At 21.7% G+C, this 17,480-nt stretch overlaps 1 protein-coding gene across 1 annotated transcript; it reads right to left on the bottom strand.

Annotated features, from left to right (window-relative positions):
- Positions 1-1,622: 1,622 nt before the first annotated feature.
- On the bottom strand, positions 1,623-2,039 carry Asppvi_001004 (uncharacterized protein; the record flags this gene model as incomplete). Its single annotated transcript, XM_043297308.1, has 1 exon — positions 1,623-2,039. The coding sequence occupies one exon, from the start codon at positions 2,037-2,039 to the stop codon at positions 1,623-1,625; it is 417 nt and encodes a 138-aa protein (XP_043153243.1).
- Between the last annotated feature and the right edge of the window lie 15,441 nt (positions 2,040-17,480).

Below are 17,480 nucleotides of genomic sequence, written 5' to 3'. Positions count from 1 at the left end.
CATTCAACTTATAAGAGATATTATTAGATTCATTTATTCAATAATATTAATGAGTAAGTTACCTAAGTAATTAGTAAGTATTAAGTAGTATATAAAGAATTATAGTAAATATCACTCTCTCTCTATATATATATAGATATATATAAGTAAATTAATAAAGGTAGAATTAACTAATAAATATAGATAAATAAGTATCTACTACTAGTATATATTCCTTAGGTATAAATACTCCTACCTAACCTTTTATACTTTATTATATATAAGGGTTATATATAATCTTTAATATAGACTTAATTATTTATTAACTATTTAATTTATAGATTACTTGTAGCTTTACTATTTCTAGATTGATTTTATATTTTTTAAGTTATTTAGTATTATTTTAGGTAGTCCCTATTTTCCTTTATAATTATTATATTTCTCAAATATAAGGGCATACTAATAGCTATCTATATAATAAGTCTTTTTTATAATAAATTTAATAGTGTCTTATTAAGCTACTTAATATTAGTTATAAGTAGGCTTTAAAAAATAATACTAATAGAATTAAAAAGATTACTTTAGAAGTAAGTATACTAAAATATAATTATTCTATATTATTAAAGACTTAAATTTAAAGACTTAAATACTATAAAGTATATAAGTTAAATAAGAATAGTATAGGAACTTTTTTAGTAATATATATCTATTCTAAAGTATATTATAGGTTAATAATAGTATACTTTCTTCACTAGAGTCTATATAAATTATATCTAGAATAGTAATAATATTACTTTCTATTCTTTCTATATTAATAAGAATTATAGCTAAAGTCTATATTTTAATATATATAAACTTCCTTCTCTTTATTAATATTTATATATAGCTAACATAGATAGTCCTATTCTAAAGAAAGATTATTAATAATAAATAAAGAGGGTAATATAACCTATAATTAGTGTTTTACTAATATTAAGTTACTAAATTAAAACTATCACTATCAGAGACTTCTTATAAGAAAGATATATCATATATATAATAATATCTATAAGACTTTTTTATTTAAGTTAGGACTAGCTACTACTATCTATTTAAAAGCTACTTAAGATTTATGTTTTTTTAAAGTTATTCTTTAATTCTTCGAATTTTATTATGAAAGGCGTACTTCCTTTCTATAAAGATATATGAATAATATGATATTAATAGGTATATATATGATTTTTATAAAGTTTGAAATGTATAATAATATCTAGTAGTTATTATTAATTATATATATAGTATTTAGACCTCTATATTCCTTATAGTTTAGGTTAAAATATAAAAGGGTTAGAACCTCTTAATATTAGTAAGATATATATAGAGCAGCCACTATCCTAGTGAGCAGCGACTACCTAACCAACGGCCGCCTTTGCAGGCTGACGCCGCCATACATATATATCTTCGGCACCTAGGCTAGGCCGTCCACCCGTAGATTCCCGGGTAGATTCCCCTATAAATTCCCCTATAAATTCCCTCGTAGATTCCCTCATGGACCTGATTCGGCTGGGGCCGAAATCAGTGAGTGCCGCTACGCTGACTCCCTTGTTGATCCATCCTGGCCGGGGCCGAAATCACCGGCTGCCTCGCTTCCCCCGTGTATGCCCTCACGCCTGCCTAGGTGCCTGCACAAGCCCATTCCCACTAGATGGCCGCCAACTCATTCGGATGTCGCAGATTCCCGGGCCTGCGAGGGTTCCGGGGGCGCCACCGCCGAGCGGTTTGCCGTGTCGGCAGGCCGGTGCCGCGCAGACGCGCAGGCCGGGGCCGCAGGCAGTGGCGCCGCACCGCTGGGAGTGACTAGTAGTATGCGATAGTATGTGATAGCGGTCTGTCAGCCATCGCCTGCTAGGGCTGTCAACGGCCTGGCGCTGCTGGGGGCGCTCGGCTCGAGCCATGTCGGCTGGGTGGCTTCGGCCAGATACGTCAGCCGGCCGGTGCTCAGCATGAGCCGCGCGGTCCGCCGAATGTACTGTCTCTCCGTCAAGGCCTCTGTTAGGTTCCGGGGGGTCCCTTCTGTCCATACCGCGCGCCGGAGTTCGTCATATCGGGTGCAGCCGAATAGCACGTGGTGGATCGTTTCCGGGGCCTGCCTGCACGGGCAGATAGGGTCCTCAGCCCTGTTGATGGTCGTAAGATAGTGATTCAGTCCGATCTTCCCAGTGCGCATCTGCGCCACCACGCTCCGCTCCACCGGGGTGAGATCATCGTAATAATTATAGAAGGTAAGATTATTAATCTATATATCTATTAAAGTATATAAAGTACTTAAAGAGTTTAATAATCTCTTATTCTTATATAATAAACTTTTAAAGATAACTTAAAAGGATTAGGAATCTACTAAATATTTAGGAGTATATTTAAAGTAGATAGAGAAGGATATCTTAATAAAATAATATACTTAATAAATAAGATTTTAAGAATATATTAGTAATATACTAATAGGAATTAGTTAATCTATATACTATTAAAAGAAGTTAACTCTAGAAAGTAACTAGAGTAAAATTAACTTAACTTCTATAGATAATAAGCTAAATAGAAGAATAATATATAATCTATTAAAGAATAATTAAATCTAAAGGGATACTAATAGAAATAATATAAATTTTAATTTACTTTTTATAGTAGTAGTTCTAGCTTATTAGGAATAATTAAAGAAGGATAAGTTATCTATTATTATAAGAATATTAAGATAGAAGAGTTATTATTTATTTAGTTAAAAACTAAATACCCTAGAATAGCTAGTTATAAATAGAAATTATAAATATTTATTTATTTATTAGTATTATTTATATATTAAGATTAATCTAGGCTTTCTTAACTTTATTAGTATCTTTAATAGGAGCTATACTTAACTATCTTAGCCTTTATCTCTATCTAAGGGTTATCTATATCTATATAAATATATTCCTAATATATTCTTTTATACTTATTAGCTTTATCTATCTCCTCCTTATTATCTTTATTCTTGGCTATAATTAACTTAAGAATACTAATTTAGTATCTAATAACTATATTAAACTTTAAAAGATTATTATAAATAAGATATTTATAACTACTAATATCTAGAGAGGAGATTAAGCTTTAAAAGATATCTAACTTAACCTACTTAATCTAGGAGTTCTTAAAATTTATAATAATAAATAGATATTCTTAATAATTACTTTATTAAGTAGTAATTAATATATATTTATTATTTTTTATTAATTTAGATATAATTATAATAGAAAAGCCCTAAGTAGTAGTTAAAGAATAAATAACTATTTTCTTTAAGAGCTTTTTAACTTATATTTTTATTTTATAAAACTTCTTAGATAACTAGTTATAAATAAGAGTTTATATTTATTTATTAGTAAGGAATCTCCTATATTAATATAATATTATATTAATTATTCTAGAGGTATTCCTAGATATGACTCTCCTCTAAATATATCTTTATATTAGGTAAGTAAAGAACTTAGCTATTATAAATCTATTATTACTTTAATATTTTCTTTTAATTCTTAAATAATAAATAGCTAAGACTTTTTATTAATCCTTCTAGAGAGTATAGTATATTAAAGCTATTTAGTAGATATAAAATTAATAAATACTTATAGATTAGATTCTTTTAAATCTGGTTTAATCTAGTTTCTAAAATTAATAAGATAGATAGTAGTATACTTTATTCTATATTTTTTATAACTATCTATCTTATAATTCAATTAATATTAGGATTAAAGTATTTTAGCTAATCTTAATCTAAGGATAAGCTTATACTCTATAATTTTAAAAATCTATAGAGTAATAATACAGTACTATTTATCTAATTTAAGTAGGATTTAAACTTAATATAATATATATATAAATCTACTATTTAGTAGATAAATCTACAATTATTTAGATATTTATAAAAATTAAAACTATAAAGAAGGTAATAAATTAGCTAAATATTTTAATATAAATATATAACTAGAGCTATAATCTAATAATATATAAAGATAGACTACTATCTAAGAGGCTTTAAGTATAGTAAAAAAGTAAAGAATATTAGATCTAAGAGTATTTAAATCAATATTAATATAATTAAAATCTTTTACTAAAGTTCTAAGTTAATTTTTATAATATTAAGTAGTTTTTTTTATAGTAATTAATTCTCTTTATTACTATTATTATTAGAATTATTATAATTCTTTAAAGATTTAAGATTATTAAATACTTTATAATCCTTAATAGTAGAAGCCTTTAATAATTAACTAATCAGTGCTTTCTTATTTAATAATCCTTTATATTTCCTAACTACTTTTTATTATTAGATTTTAACTAGTTTAGAGCTATATAAGCTTAGATATTCTAGTCTTTCTATCTATAATTAAAATAAGCTTAATTAATTTAATACTAGATCTTCTATTTATATATTCCTTTTTTTAGGTAATTAGGAGATATAATAATAATATTTAAGTTAATATTTATTAGATTTATTTAGTAATTATTAGTTTTACTAAAAGATTAAAGCTATATCTAAGTATATAAAATAACTCCCTATATATACTTAGTAAAATAATAGACTATATTATTAAAAGTAGTTAGTTTATTATAATCTTCTTCCTAATAAGTATATAGAATAGGTTTTAAATTAGTAATAAACTTCTAGGTTAATATATTATTAAGAATTCTAGATTTAATATATTTAGGAGTTTTAACTAGGGAAGTAGTATAGTATTATATAATTTAATTATATTATATATATCTGTTATATTCTTTCCATTATTTATTCTCCTCTTTTATTTCTTTGAAATTATTTTAAATCTACTATTTAGTCCTTAGTCAATTTAGATTTAATACTATTATACTAAGATAGTAGCTCCTTTAATAGCTCTTTAGTATTTAAAGGGTAGCTGTATAAGATATAATTAGTATCTTAAAGCTATTTATATATATCTACCCTATCTCTAAAGGTAGTAATACACTAGGTAATTATTATAAAGTCCAATCTCTTTATATAGATTATCTTCTTAACATTTAAATATAATTCTAAATCACTATAGCCTAATATAACATTCTTAATTACTTCCTATATATTATCTATATATATAATTAKATCTATTATTATATATAGTATATTAGTATTATCTTTACCTACTTAATCTATTAGCTAGTTATATACTAGCTTTAAGGMTTTGCTCTAATTAATAGTTTAGATATATTATTTCTAGCCTAGATATTAACTTATTATTAAATCTTCTAGCTTATAAAGTTCTAATTCTAATTTAGTATAAAAGGTCTATAATTTATAATCTTTTTATATCTTTAATTATTTATTTAGTCTAGATATACTTATTAATATAGAATCTTTATTTACTAGCTTTATAGCCTAGGTAATATCTACTATTTCAATAATATAATTCTAATGCTGATTTATATCTTCTTATAATTCTTAAAAGGTTCTAGATAGGGAATATAAATTTAATTTAATTTCTTTATTAGGTATATAAAAGTTTATAAAAATATATAAAATAGTATTAAATTACTAAGGAAAACAGAAAACTAATAAAATTAATAAATAATAGACTAAAATAAATATAAAAATAAAAGCAGAGGCTTATAAGCTTATAACCTCTTAAGGAAAGTAAATATTAAAGCTACTAGAATTCTGTAGCTATCTAGAAGAGAGAGATACTACTACAGCTATCTAACTAAGGTAGATAGCCATTAGATTATTATAGGGCCATCTGCTTACTAGCAGAACCTCTAAGACATTCAGAAAATCCCTATAGATATAGTAATTATATAAAATAGTACTAAGTAAGATTTTTCTAATTACAATCTAGATTAATAGCTTTTAACTAGTCTATACCTAGAATTAGATTATATTTAACTATATTAGCTACTTCTATAAAATTTAGATAATTTTATAGAGTTAGTAATTTTAACTTCTAGATTTCTCTATCTATATAATATTACTTTATAGCTATCAATAGCTTTATACTAGTTATAATAGATTTTCTATATTAGATAGGAATTCTTTTACTTATTATTAATAAATAAATATATACTTAGCTTTATAGTTAATTAATATTTAAAATTAGTAGTAGCTTTCTTTAATAAGAATATAKGTAAGATAGGCTAGGCTAATACTTTACTACTATTAGAATCTTTTCTAATATCTAGTACTACTATAATATAGAATAATTTAGTTTTTAAGTACTTAGGAATCTATAATTTAATATAATACTTTAGCTAGTAGCTATATTCTCTATATCTATTATAGTATAGGATAGGATATTCTTGTAAAAGAAATATAAATATTTTTACTTCCTAGGTTCTAATCTATAGTTCTTATTAGAATTCCTATTATTTCTAGACCTATAGTCTTTAGTATAGCCTACTTAGATATTATAAGGTCTAGAATTCTACTAGTTATCTATTCTAGTTAATATTTTATTATATCTTTTTAATAGGGTGTTTATTCTATTATACTATCTTTAATAATTACTAGGTAAGAAATATATACTTCTAATAGTTCTGGTAAGTTAGTAAATGTAGTAGCTTTACTTTAGATAATTAGTAAAATATAAGTATATTAGAAGCCTTTATTAATATAGTTAGATAGTAGTTTTACTAGTTAACTATAGATATTATTAATATATAGAGAGAGAATTCCTATATAATCCAGTATTCTAACTAGATAATAAAGAAATATTAAATAACTACTACTTTATAAAGCTATTCTAGGACAGGGACTAGATATTACTAAAAAGTCTTAGAAATCTAACTATCTAGGATATTTATTTATTATTAGTAGGGAAGGGAGCCTCTAAATTATATAAGGCTAGTAGGTAGGCTAGTAGCTACCCTATATATATCTTATAAGAATTAGGATGTTTCTAATTCCCCTTTCATAATTTAACCTAAACTATAAGGAATATAGAGGTCTAAATACTATATATATAATTAATAATAACTATAAGCTATTATTATATATCTATAGATATTATGAAAATTATATATATATCTATTAATATTACATCCTCCCCTGCTAGAATTAAACTTATTTATAGAGTTTTTTAGTCGGTATCTATCTATAGGACTTAGTATCTATTAATATAGCTCTAGTTTTAACTATTACTAAGATATATTAATTACCTAATCTAGTATTTAGATATTATTATTTATTTATTAACTGTCTATAGAATTAACTAAATTATTCTTTATACTTCTATTTTAAAATTAGGATGGTAGTTACTTAGTATATTCTTTATTTAATATATATAAGGTATAATTATATTTGTTTACTTAATAAAATTAATAAATAAGTTATCTAAGTAATTAGTAAGTATTAAGTAGTATATAAAGAATTATAGTAAATATTATTATTCTTAAGTATATATATATAAGTAAATTAATAAAGGTAGTATTAACTAATAAATATAGATAAATAAGTATTTATTACTAGTATATATTATCTAGATATAAATACTTACAGTTTTTCTTCTTTATTATATATATAGTTTTATAAATAAATTCTTTAATAGAGTAGTAACTTTTTAAATTACTTTTTATATAAGTTATGGGCCTATTAGAGTCTTTATTTACTACTATTTATATTTATCTTTATTAATTAATATATTATTATTCTTTCCTTAATTCTTTTCTCAATAATATAATATATATTCTAATTACTATAGAGCTATTATAAAGATTATAAGTATAATTTATTTTATATTAATTATATAAAAGAAGTTATACATTACTCTTCTTAGTATTATTTATAATCTTAAGTAGTCTTATAATAAGAATAGTAAGCCTAAGGCTAAGCTAATTATAAATTCCATTTAATAATCTATAATTATTCTCTATTAGTATAATATTAAATTAAAAAATCCTTATAAACTATATAAGAAGTCTAATACTTTTAGAAAATATGTTATAGGGCCTGAATATAATTTAGCTAGTATAAATTATACTTTCTTTTAGAGATTATATATAAATTTTTATAATATAGTAAGTAAAGTATAATTATTATCTTAGTTATACTTTAGGGTTAGAATTCTAATAATAATATATATATTTACCCTATTAATTCCTTTTCTATTAGCTTATTTATATAGTATAATCCTCTACACCAGCCAGTAGTTTATTATAGGCTTTAAATAATAGTCTTACTCTAAAAAATATCCCTTTTAAAATAGAGAAGATTAATAATAACTTTACTAAAAGATAGTTAAATATACCTAGAACTTCTTATACTTTATACAAGGCTACTACTCCTGCTATTAAAATTATTATATATACTTTAGACTATAGTTTTATTAAAGCTAGTCTAAGTAGTTCTTATAATTATTATTAGTCTATTACCTTACTTTAATAATAATAGGGCTATTTAATATAATTATAACTACTAGATTCCTTTCTTTAATTTAACTCTATTAAAGAAATACTATAGTTATTCTATAGATAGTAAAGTACTTATCTAGCTAATTTTAATAGTTAATTTTACGGATCTTAAATATATATTTTATTAATAACCTAGTAAAGTTTAATATAGTTATTATATACTAGATTAAGGGCCTTAATATAATGATAATTAAGAATATAGATACTAAGGAGAAGGTAGATAAGGTTAATAAAAATAAGAAAATATATTAGGAATAGGTCCTTATAAATTAAGGTACCCTTTGAATATAGATAGAGATAAAGATAATTAAGAATAGCTTCTATTAAAGATATTAATAATATTAAGAAAGCTTAGATGGTTTCTTTAGTATTTCTTTAGATTTCATTCTGTCGCTATTTTTTTTATATTTAGTTATTTCCTAAATATTTAGTTTAAATTAAATAGGTAATAATTTCTTCTATCTTAATATTCTTATAATATTAGATAACTTATTCTTCTTTAATTACTCCTAATAAGCTAGAATTACTATTATAAAATATCTATTATAATTTATATATCTCTTCTATTAGCATCCTTTTAGATTTAATTATTCTTATTCTTTAATAAATTATATATTGTTCCCCTACTTAGCTTATTATCTAAAGAAGATAAATGAATTTTTAATATAGCTAAGTACTCTTATTAAATAAATCTATTATAAATTAAATTTATATTAATATATTGCACTATCTGCCTACTTAGAAAGAAAAATAATATAGAATAGTATTTTATTATTTCTACTCTTAAATATATAAATTAATTATTAAGATATTATTAAAGCTATATAAATTATTAAATTATTATTATTATATTATAAACTAGTAAAAAAAATTTTTCTACTATTTATATTATAGACTTAATTAATTTATAGCGTATTTTAATTACTATATAACTCTAGTTATTTAAAGAGACTGGATATAGATTTATAAGAGATCTAAATTTAGATACTATTATAAGAATTATATATCTAATTTAGTATTATTTTTCTTAATATATTTACTTTTTAAATATCTAAATTTATATCTAAGCTATACTTTCTATAGCTATTAAAGAATTTCTTAAGTAGTTAGACTTTTTTAAAATAACTAGTAATTACTTATATTTTTATATATAAGCTACCTAAAAATAATAATTAAATAATAAAATATTTACTAGAAAGATTAAAAAACTTCTTACTAATTATTAATACTAATATTAAAGTAGCTAGTATTTTATAAAAAAAGATATACTCTTTATTATACTAAAATTAGAGAATAGGTCTAAAGCTAAAAAAATTTACAATACATAGTTAAAATTCCTACTATCTCTAAATTTTAAGATATAAATCAGTTAGTTAGGTCTAGAATTATCTTCTTTTATATATTATAGATTAAATATAGAATTATCTAGAAATACTAAAAAGCTACTAGACTTAATACTAGCTATATTAGAATCTCTAATATTAATAAAACCATTAGAATTAGAATATCTATATAGTATAGCTACTAGTCTAGGGTAGTGATACAGTGACACCCTCTTGGATATAGCGACACCCCCCTTATCCAATCAGGTAAGGAAAAGTCATGTAATCACCACGAATTCAACACAGAACTCAGCAGAGAATTGTTATGTGCTCACAGTTAGGTACTCTTGCTTTATAGTCATGTAACACTTGCTTTATAGTTATCTTTAGCTTAGCACTTAGTAAGAAAATCAACTATTATCTTCCCTGACATATGGCATTAACCACTTTGGCATACTAAATAGTAGCATGTCCTAAGCATCCAGGAATTGATTAGGAATAAGCTAATTAATTAATCTCATTATTTATTTTATCTATTTTAAAATATTAAATAATAAATAAGTATAGCAGAGGATTTCTCTACACCTATTAAATAGTTATACTTAAGTTAAATGGTATGGGCGTATGGCTATGGTGGCTAATGCTGTATTTCAGGGAAGATGATAGTTGTTCTTTCATAACTAACTAATGAGGTAAAGATAATTATAAAGTAAATATTATATAACTATAAAGCAAGAGTATAATAGTATAGGTATATAATAGTATCCTACTATAGTAAAGAAAAAAGAGAAAAAAAGAAAAGATATTAATATAAAATAAAGGGACTAGATATTAACTAGGACTACTTAAAAAACCTAGGATTAGTAGTAGTATCTATCTTAAGATCCTTTAGTATTTTAAGAATTAGGTTATATATCTTTATAGGTATTACCTAATCTTTAGTAGTTATTAAATTAAGAGTATTTACTATAGGCTTTAAAAGATTAAAAAACTATCTTTCTAGATATTAAAGGGTGATATTAGCTTATAAGATAAAAAAAAAAAAGCCTTAGTATATATAGATACTTTAGTAAATATTACTTATAGAGTATATACTAGGTATCCCTATAGATATTTACTAAAATCCTTATTATTTATTATAAGATTATTCTATAATAAGGAGACTAGCTATAGAGGCTACTTAGTAATATTAATTAGAATATTAGATAATATCTTATAGATTAAAAGAATATTCTCTATTCTCTTTAGTTTAGTCTTAGCCTAGTTTATATATTAATAGGTAACCTAGTTACTATATAATATAAGATTATTAGATAGATATTATTAATATATATCTTTATTATTATCTAATTCTATAAATTTAAGTAATCTTTTTTAGTTTATAGTTAGCTTAACCTTCTTAGTAATTATTTTATTAATTTTCTTATAGTAGTATATATACTTTTTTCCTTATTAAGTAATCTATACTAGGATTATAGTATCATATTATATCTATTATTATAGATAGATATATCTTTTATCTAGAGGTTATAAATTACTAGTATTAAAGGTTTTAAACTAACTATTATTATTAGTATAATTCTACTATTAAATCTATTATTTAATAGCCTTAATTATTCCTTTATCTCTATTAATTATATTTAAGGATATTAGCTTCCTAGATTCTTTTATTATAGTAGTACTTTACTATCTTTATAGTATAAGCTTAGATAGTATGATTAAATAAGATCTTTAGGTTAAGGAAGTATTCCTTTATAGCTTTTAATCTAAAGGTTTTATCCTACTAGTTAGGTATAATATAGTAATCTATAGCTTATATTATCTAGCTAGCAAAATTATAGAACTTATAGAAGGGTTTATTTATCTTATACTTAAGAAAAATAGATATATATATATAAGGTAGATAAAGTAATTTCTTTAGCTGGGAAAAGAGTATAGTTAATTAATAATTAATCTAATAATAGGTATTTATATTTTAGGTTATCTTTAGTACAATAAGGGGTATATTAACTAAGATTAATATAAAGTCTACTATAAATTTATTTATTAATATTATAGGGATTAGTATAAATAGACTATAAGTAATATTCTATATTAATATCTAAGCTTACTAAATTAGATTCTATTTTTTAGCTTTCTTAGCTACTTTTTAGTCTGCCTATTTTTTATCCTTATTATTTAATTTTAGGTCTACTATTTTATTACTATTCTTAGCTTTAATAACTTTACTACTTTTATTTTAACTCTTATGAGTTCTTATATTCTAAAACTTTTAAATTATAAGCCTTTCTAATTTAGCTATATATTAAGCCTCTATTTCTTCCTATAATTTATTTAGAAAAAAAGAAATTAATTTATTAAGATTTTTATTTCTATTTAAGTATTTATTAAGGTGCTGCTTAATTAATTAATTATCTTATAGGAGATTATTATAATTAAAGTCTAATATATGCTTATTATATTTTCTAATAAGTTAATCTAGAATAAGATCTTTAAGGATAATCTATAAAGAATTTAGCTTTTTTAATAGTAATACTTTATTAAAGTCTATTTATAATTTAGTTTCCTATTCTAAGTAGTTCTATAATCTCTCTCTTCTCTTAGGTAAAAGGAGGATATCTAATCTAACTTTATTAAACTATAAGTAGGTTTAGGAGATATCCTTATTAGTTTAGGAGATATTCTTACTAATAGAGCTAGGTTATTTCTCTATTATATAAATACTTATTAGGGGAATATGGTAGGAGATAATTTAATAATTTTATTTAGTAAGGACTTAGATAGTTTAATATAAGATAGTACTATTAGAATAATTAGATAAATTTACTAATAATATATCAGGTATAAAGAAATAAAGTTAAGTAGGTAAGTAAAGAGAATTAAAGAAGCTTTTAAGAAGGGGGGAAATAGTAGTAGATATAAGGAGAAAATAGTAGCTAATATATGTATTTATACCTTTATTAAGTAAATATACTAAATAGTTATTACTTATTAGTAAATAGCAGAATAGTTAAATAAGAAAATTAATAGAATTAATAACTCTTAATAAGAACTTATTAATAAGAACTTATTAATAAGAACTTATTAATAAGAACTTATTAAGAAGAATAGTATATAGTTATTAGTAAATAAAATTAATAATATAGTATAAAGAAATTAGGTAGAATAATATAGCTAAAAAATAGTAATAATATAGTATAAAGAAGAAATATAAATATAATTAAAGATAAAGATAAGATAGTATTACTAGGTACTTACTTCAAATTCTTTAATAAGCTCTTAAGTATTACCTAACTAGTCTATTAATAACTATTAATTCTATTTATTACTATAACTCTTTTATTATATAAGGTATTATATTATCTTTATTTTTCTTTTAACTTTAGCTAATAGTTTATATTTAGTAATAATCTTCTCTATCTTATAGAATTAATATTTATTAATATCTCCTTTAATATTAATAGGGCCAGGCTGTTCTAGTTTATAGTTAAATAGATTATTATAATTATATTTCTAAGATAAGTAATAGAGATAGTAGAATATAACCTAGAGTCCTTTAGAAAATCTAATTTATATATAAATAAGTGACTAATATAGTCTAAAACTTTAAAGGGACCTATATACTAATTTCCTAACTTATAGTCTAGAGTTAACTATATAATATAGCTAGTATAAAGCTTTAATAGCACCTTATTACCTTTACTAAAGATAAGTAATATATAATATTTATTATACCACTCTTTTATTATAAATACTATAAAGTATAGAGCCTCTACTACTATTATATAGTATATAAATAACTTATCTATTAAGGTAGGATCTTAAAAATCTAGTATTTAGTATTATAGAGAGGTAAAAATTATATATAAGTTTATATAAAGTAGCTTTAGTTAATATATTCTTTATAGAGTTAAATATTCTTTATATAGTAGCTAACATTATTAGCTAATCTATAATCCTATTAAAGTAATTATATATTAAAGATAGATTTCAATTATTTAGTTTATCTATTTACTCTACCTATCTATTTAGATATAGTAAGCTATAGAGTATCTTTATTTAATCTTTAATATTTTAAGGAACTACTACTAGACCTTAGATATAAATTTTAGATCCTTATCTAAGATAATAACTTTAGGGATTCTCTAGTCCTCTTTATTAAATTTAGATAGTAAAGTAACTATCTATTTTTAAGTAGCCTATATTATATATCCTAGTAGAGTTATTATTTATTTTATAAACTTATTAGTAACTAATATTATTATATTAAAGGTTCTAGTATCTAGTAATCTAATATTAATTATAATTATATAGAAAGAGATTACTAGTATTAAAATTACTTATAAAACTCTATAAGGTTAGTACTATTATATCTACTTCTTCTAATATTTAAGATAGTAGTAAATATATTCCTTAACTTAGTATTTTATATAGTTAAATACTAGACTATAGAGTAATTCTAGTATCCTATTAATACTAGAATAACTATTACTATTATATACTATTTATAATATCTTATAAAGTAAGATATATAGTATATATAAATAGCTATTTCTTATATATAATAGACTATTATTATAGAGTTTATATAGTAGGATAACTAATATTTAAGAGATTATATTCTTTTAGAGTATATATAGCACCTAGGACTATCTTTACTCTTTTAGATATCTATTAATAATATTTTTCTTAAATTCCTCTAATAGTATTAAGCTAATACCTATTATTAATTATAACTCCTTACTATAGAAGGTATAGCTAAATAAAATATCTAAAGGGTCTATATTAAGTAAAGTTAGGTTAGAATTATCTTTTATAAAAGAAGGTAACTAAGATAGTATATCTAGAATAATATATTTTTATCTAGTTTATAAAATAATATTATAATTAGAAATAGTTAGTAGTATTATAAAGCTTATACTAGTTATAGATTTAACTTATCTATTAAGGATATTATTAGATTTATCTATTTAATAATATTTACTATAGTTATATAATTTATATAAATATAGAAGCTAGCTTTACTAGACTTAACTCTATATTAGATCTTATGTAGTAGCTATATAAGGCTAGAAATCTTAAACTTTATAGGCTAGTAGTTCTCTTAGATATAATTAAAGTATAACTAAGGAATATAATTAGTAGTATTACTTCTAATAATAGTCCTTTAGTATAGTCCTATATAGTATTAAATAATAAATTATTATATATATTATACTAAATATAGAAAACCATAGCCCTATACCCTTAGTATTTAAATAAATTAATATTAGTATATAATAGTAAATTAGGGTTCCAATATATAAGTATTAATCTATTCTTTAGGTAGTCTTAGATACTCTTAAAGGATTCTTATTCTTTATCAGTAATATAATATTATTAAGCAGAGTTTACTTAGTATAAAATCTTCTAGTCTTTTCTTTTAATAATCCTCTATTTAGTAGCTAAGTTTTTCTATCTTATAATAGCTAGATAATAGCTAAGTAGAAGAGAACATTTAAATAATTATAGCTATCTAGTTAAACTAATATAAGTATTAAGATTAAATAAAGTAATAGGGAACTTTAATTCTGAAATAGCCTTTAGCTTTTTATCTATAGTAGTTATATCTCATAATAATATATTTTAGCCTAATAACTATACTAATAGAAAAGTAATAAATATCTTTTAAGAGGATAGGGTAATCCTTATCACTATATATTTATATAGAAATTCTAATATATATTATTTATAATTATTAAAAGTTTTACTACACAGGATGAAATTATTAATATAAATATATAAGAAATATTTTATAGATTTAAATATTAAATTAACTTACTATTATATATAGAGAATACTATTAATAAATCCTATTAGGTATATATAAAAATATTCCTATTCTTAGTATATAATTACACCTTTAAACTATTATAAGTCTAGATATAATAGCTATTATATCTATAATAAAGATATATATATAGCTAGCATATTCTATTGTAATTTCTACCTATAATAGTATAGAATAGATATCTAGAATAATAATTATATTAATACCTTAAAAATTAATTACTACTCTCCTCTTTATCTTATCCTAGACTATATAATTAATAATAAAGGCTAGGGAAGGAGGGAATAGAGAATTCTTAAATTTTAGTAGTTTAGGTATAGGCTAAGATTAAATTCTAGGGTCTAGGATATATACTAGGGCCTCTAATAGGATAATCACATTTATAGAGAAACCTATTCTTTCTAAAGTATAAAGGCTATTAAATATTTTATTAATAATTTAATAATATTATAGGCTAATATTATAGATTTTAGTTAATTTCTTAACTTAATTTTCCTAGTTATTCTTAAGATAGATTTATATCTACCTCTCCTTAGGGATATTAACTATCGTAGTATTTATCTAGACTATTAGATAGATTATTAAAATATCTATTAGCTTACTTACTACCTCAGATAGTCTATAAATCTAAATACTATTATTAAGCTTTATAATATTAGGGTTATTAAAATTAGTAGTTACTTATAATATAAGCTTTTATAGCTTCTTTAGATAGTATAATAGCTAAATTATTTATACTTAGGGTAATAATATAATAGATATTTATTACTTTAAATTTAGATAAAATTCCTAGCCTTTTATAGTACTATAGTATAACTAATTAATCTATTTAATTTATTACTACTATATAGCTAAAATTAGTATCTTAGATATATAAGAAGAAAGTAATATACTTATATTAAAAAGCTTTTAAAATATAATTATAATTATTTTAGAAGACCTTAGATTTACTTAACTAGTATCTTAGTTATTAAGTAAGGTAATATTATAACTTTTTACTATATATAAATAGATTATAGATCTATATTATAGCTTTAGAGATATTATTAATATAAGTTTAATATTTTTATAAGATATTATTATTACTCTATACTATATAAAATTAATAGTAAATCTATATTTTCTAAGTATATTAGTACTAATAAATAGATTAACTTTTAAATCTTTGGTAAGATAAGCTTTAATAAATAATTTAATTATATATCTCCTTATGCCCCTTTTAGCTAGAAGGAATAATAAGAATAAGATAAATTAGGTACTTATAAATCTATTTATTATTTTATAACTAGGATAGAGACTAGGTATTATTAAATTTTAATATTAGATAAGTATTATAAAAGAAAATCTTTATTAATAATTATTATTATATAGCCTAAGTCCAAATAGATTATTATAATCTATTTATCTTTATATAGGTATACTTTAATAATTATATAATACTAGGAGTAAAATCCTATACTATCTTACTTTTCTAATTTAATATATATAAAGGTAGTCTTAATAATAAGGAGATTATCTATATTAATATAGAAGGTACTAAGGCTAGTATAGTTAGGAATATAGATATATAAGGTATTACTAGATAGAAATTCTTATTTATATATAATATTATACTAAATATATAAAATATATATTAGCTATCTTAGCTTTATATTCTTAGTTTTATAGATTAAAATACTAATTATTATTATAATACTTTAGGTCTTCATAGTAGCTGGTAGATTCTATTTCACTATAAGAGTACTTATTATAGCTAGTCTTTTTATAATTCTAGTTATCTTTAGAATACTTACTATAATATATATATAGTTTTATAAAAAATTTTAAGGGTAATTCTATAAATAATACTAAGTCTATCTTAGTATAGATAGTAAAATTAATACTCTCTAGATTTTATTAGCCTTCTATTTATAGTTATAGGACTATAGTATTTTAAT

The sequence above is a fragment of the Aspergillus pseudoviridinutans genome (assembly GCF_018340605.1).
Source record: "Aspergillus pseudoviridinutans IFM 55266 DNA, scaffold_1, whole genome shotgun sequence".
Classification (NCBI taxonomy): domain Eukaryota; kingdom Fungi; phylum Ascomycota; class Eurotiomycetes; order Eurotiales; family Aspergillaceae; genus Aspergillus; species Aspergillus pseudoviridinutans.
The sequence above is the reverse complement of the archived record's forward strand: the minus strand, read 5'-3'. Positions and strand labels throughout refer to the sequence as shown.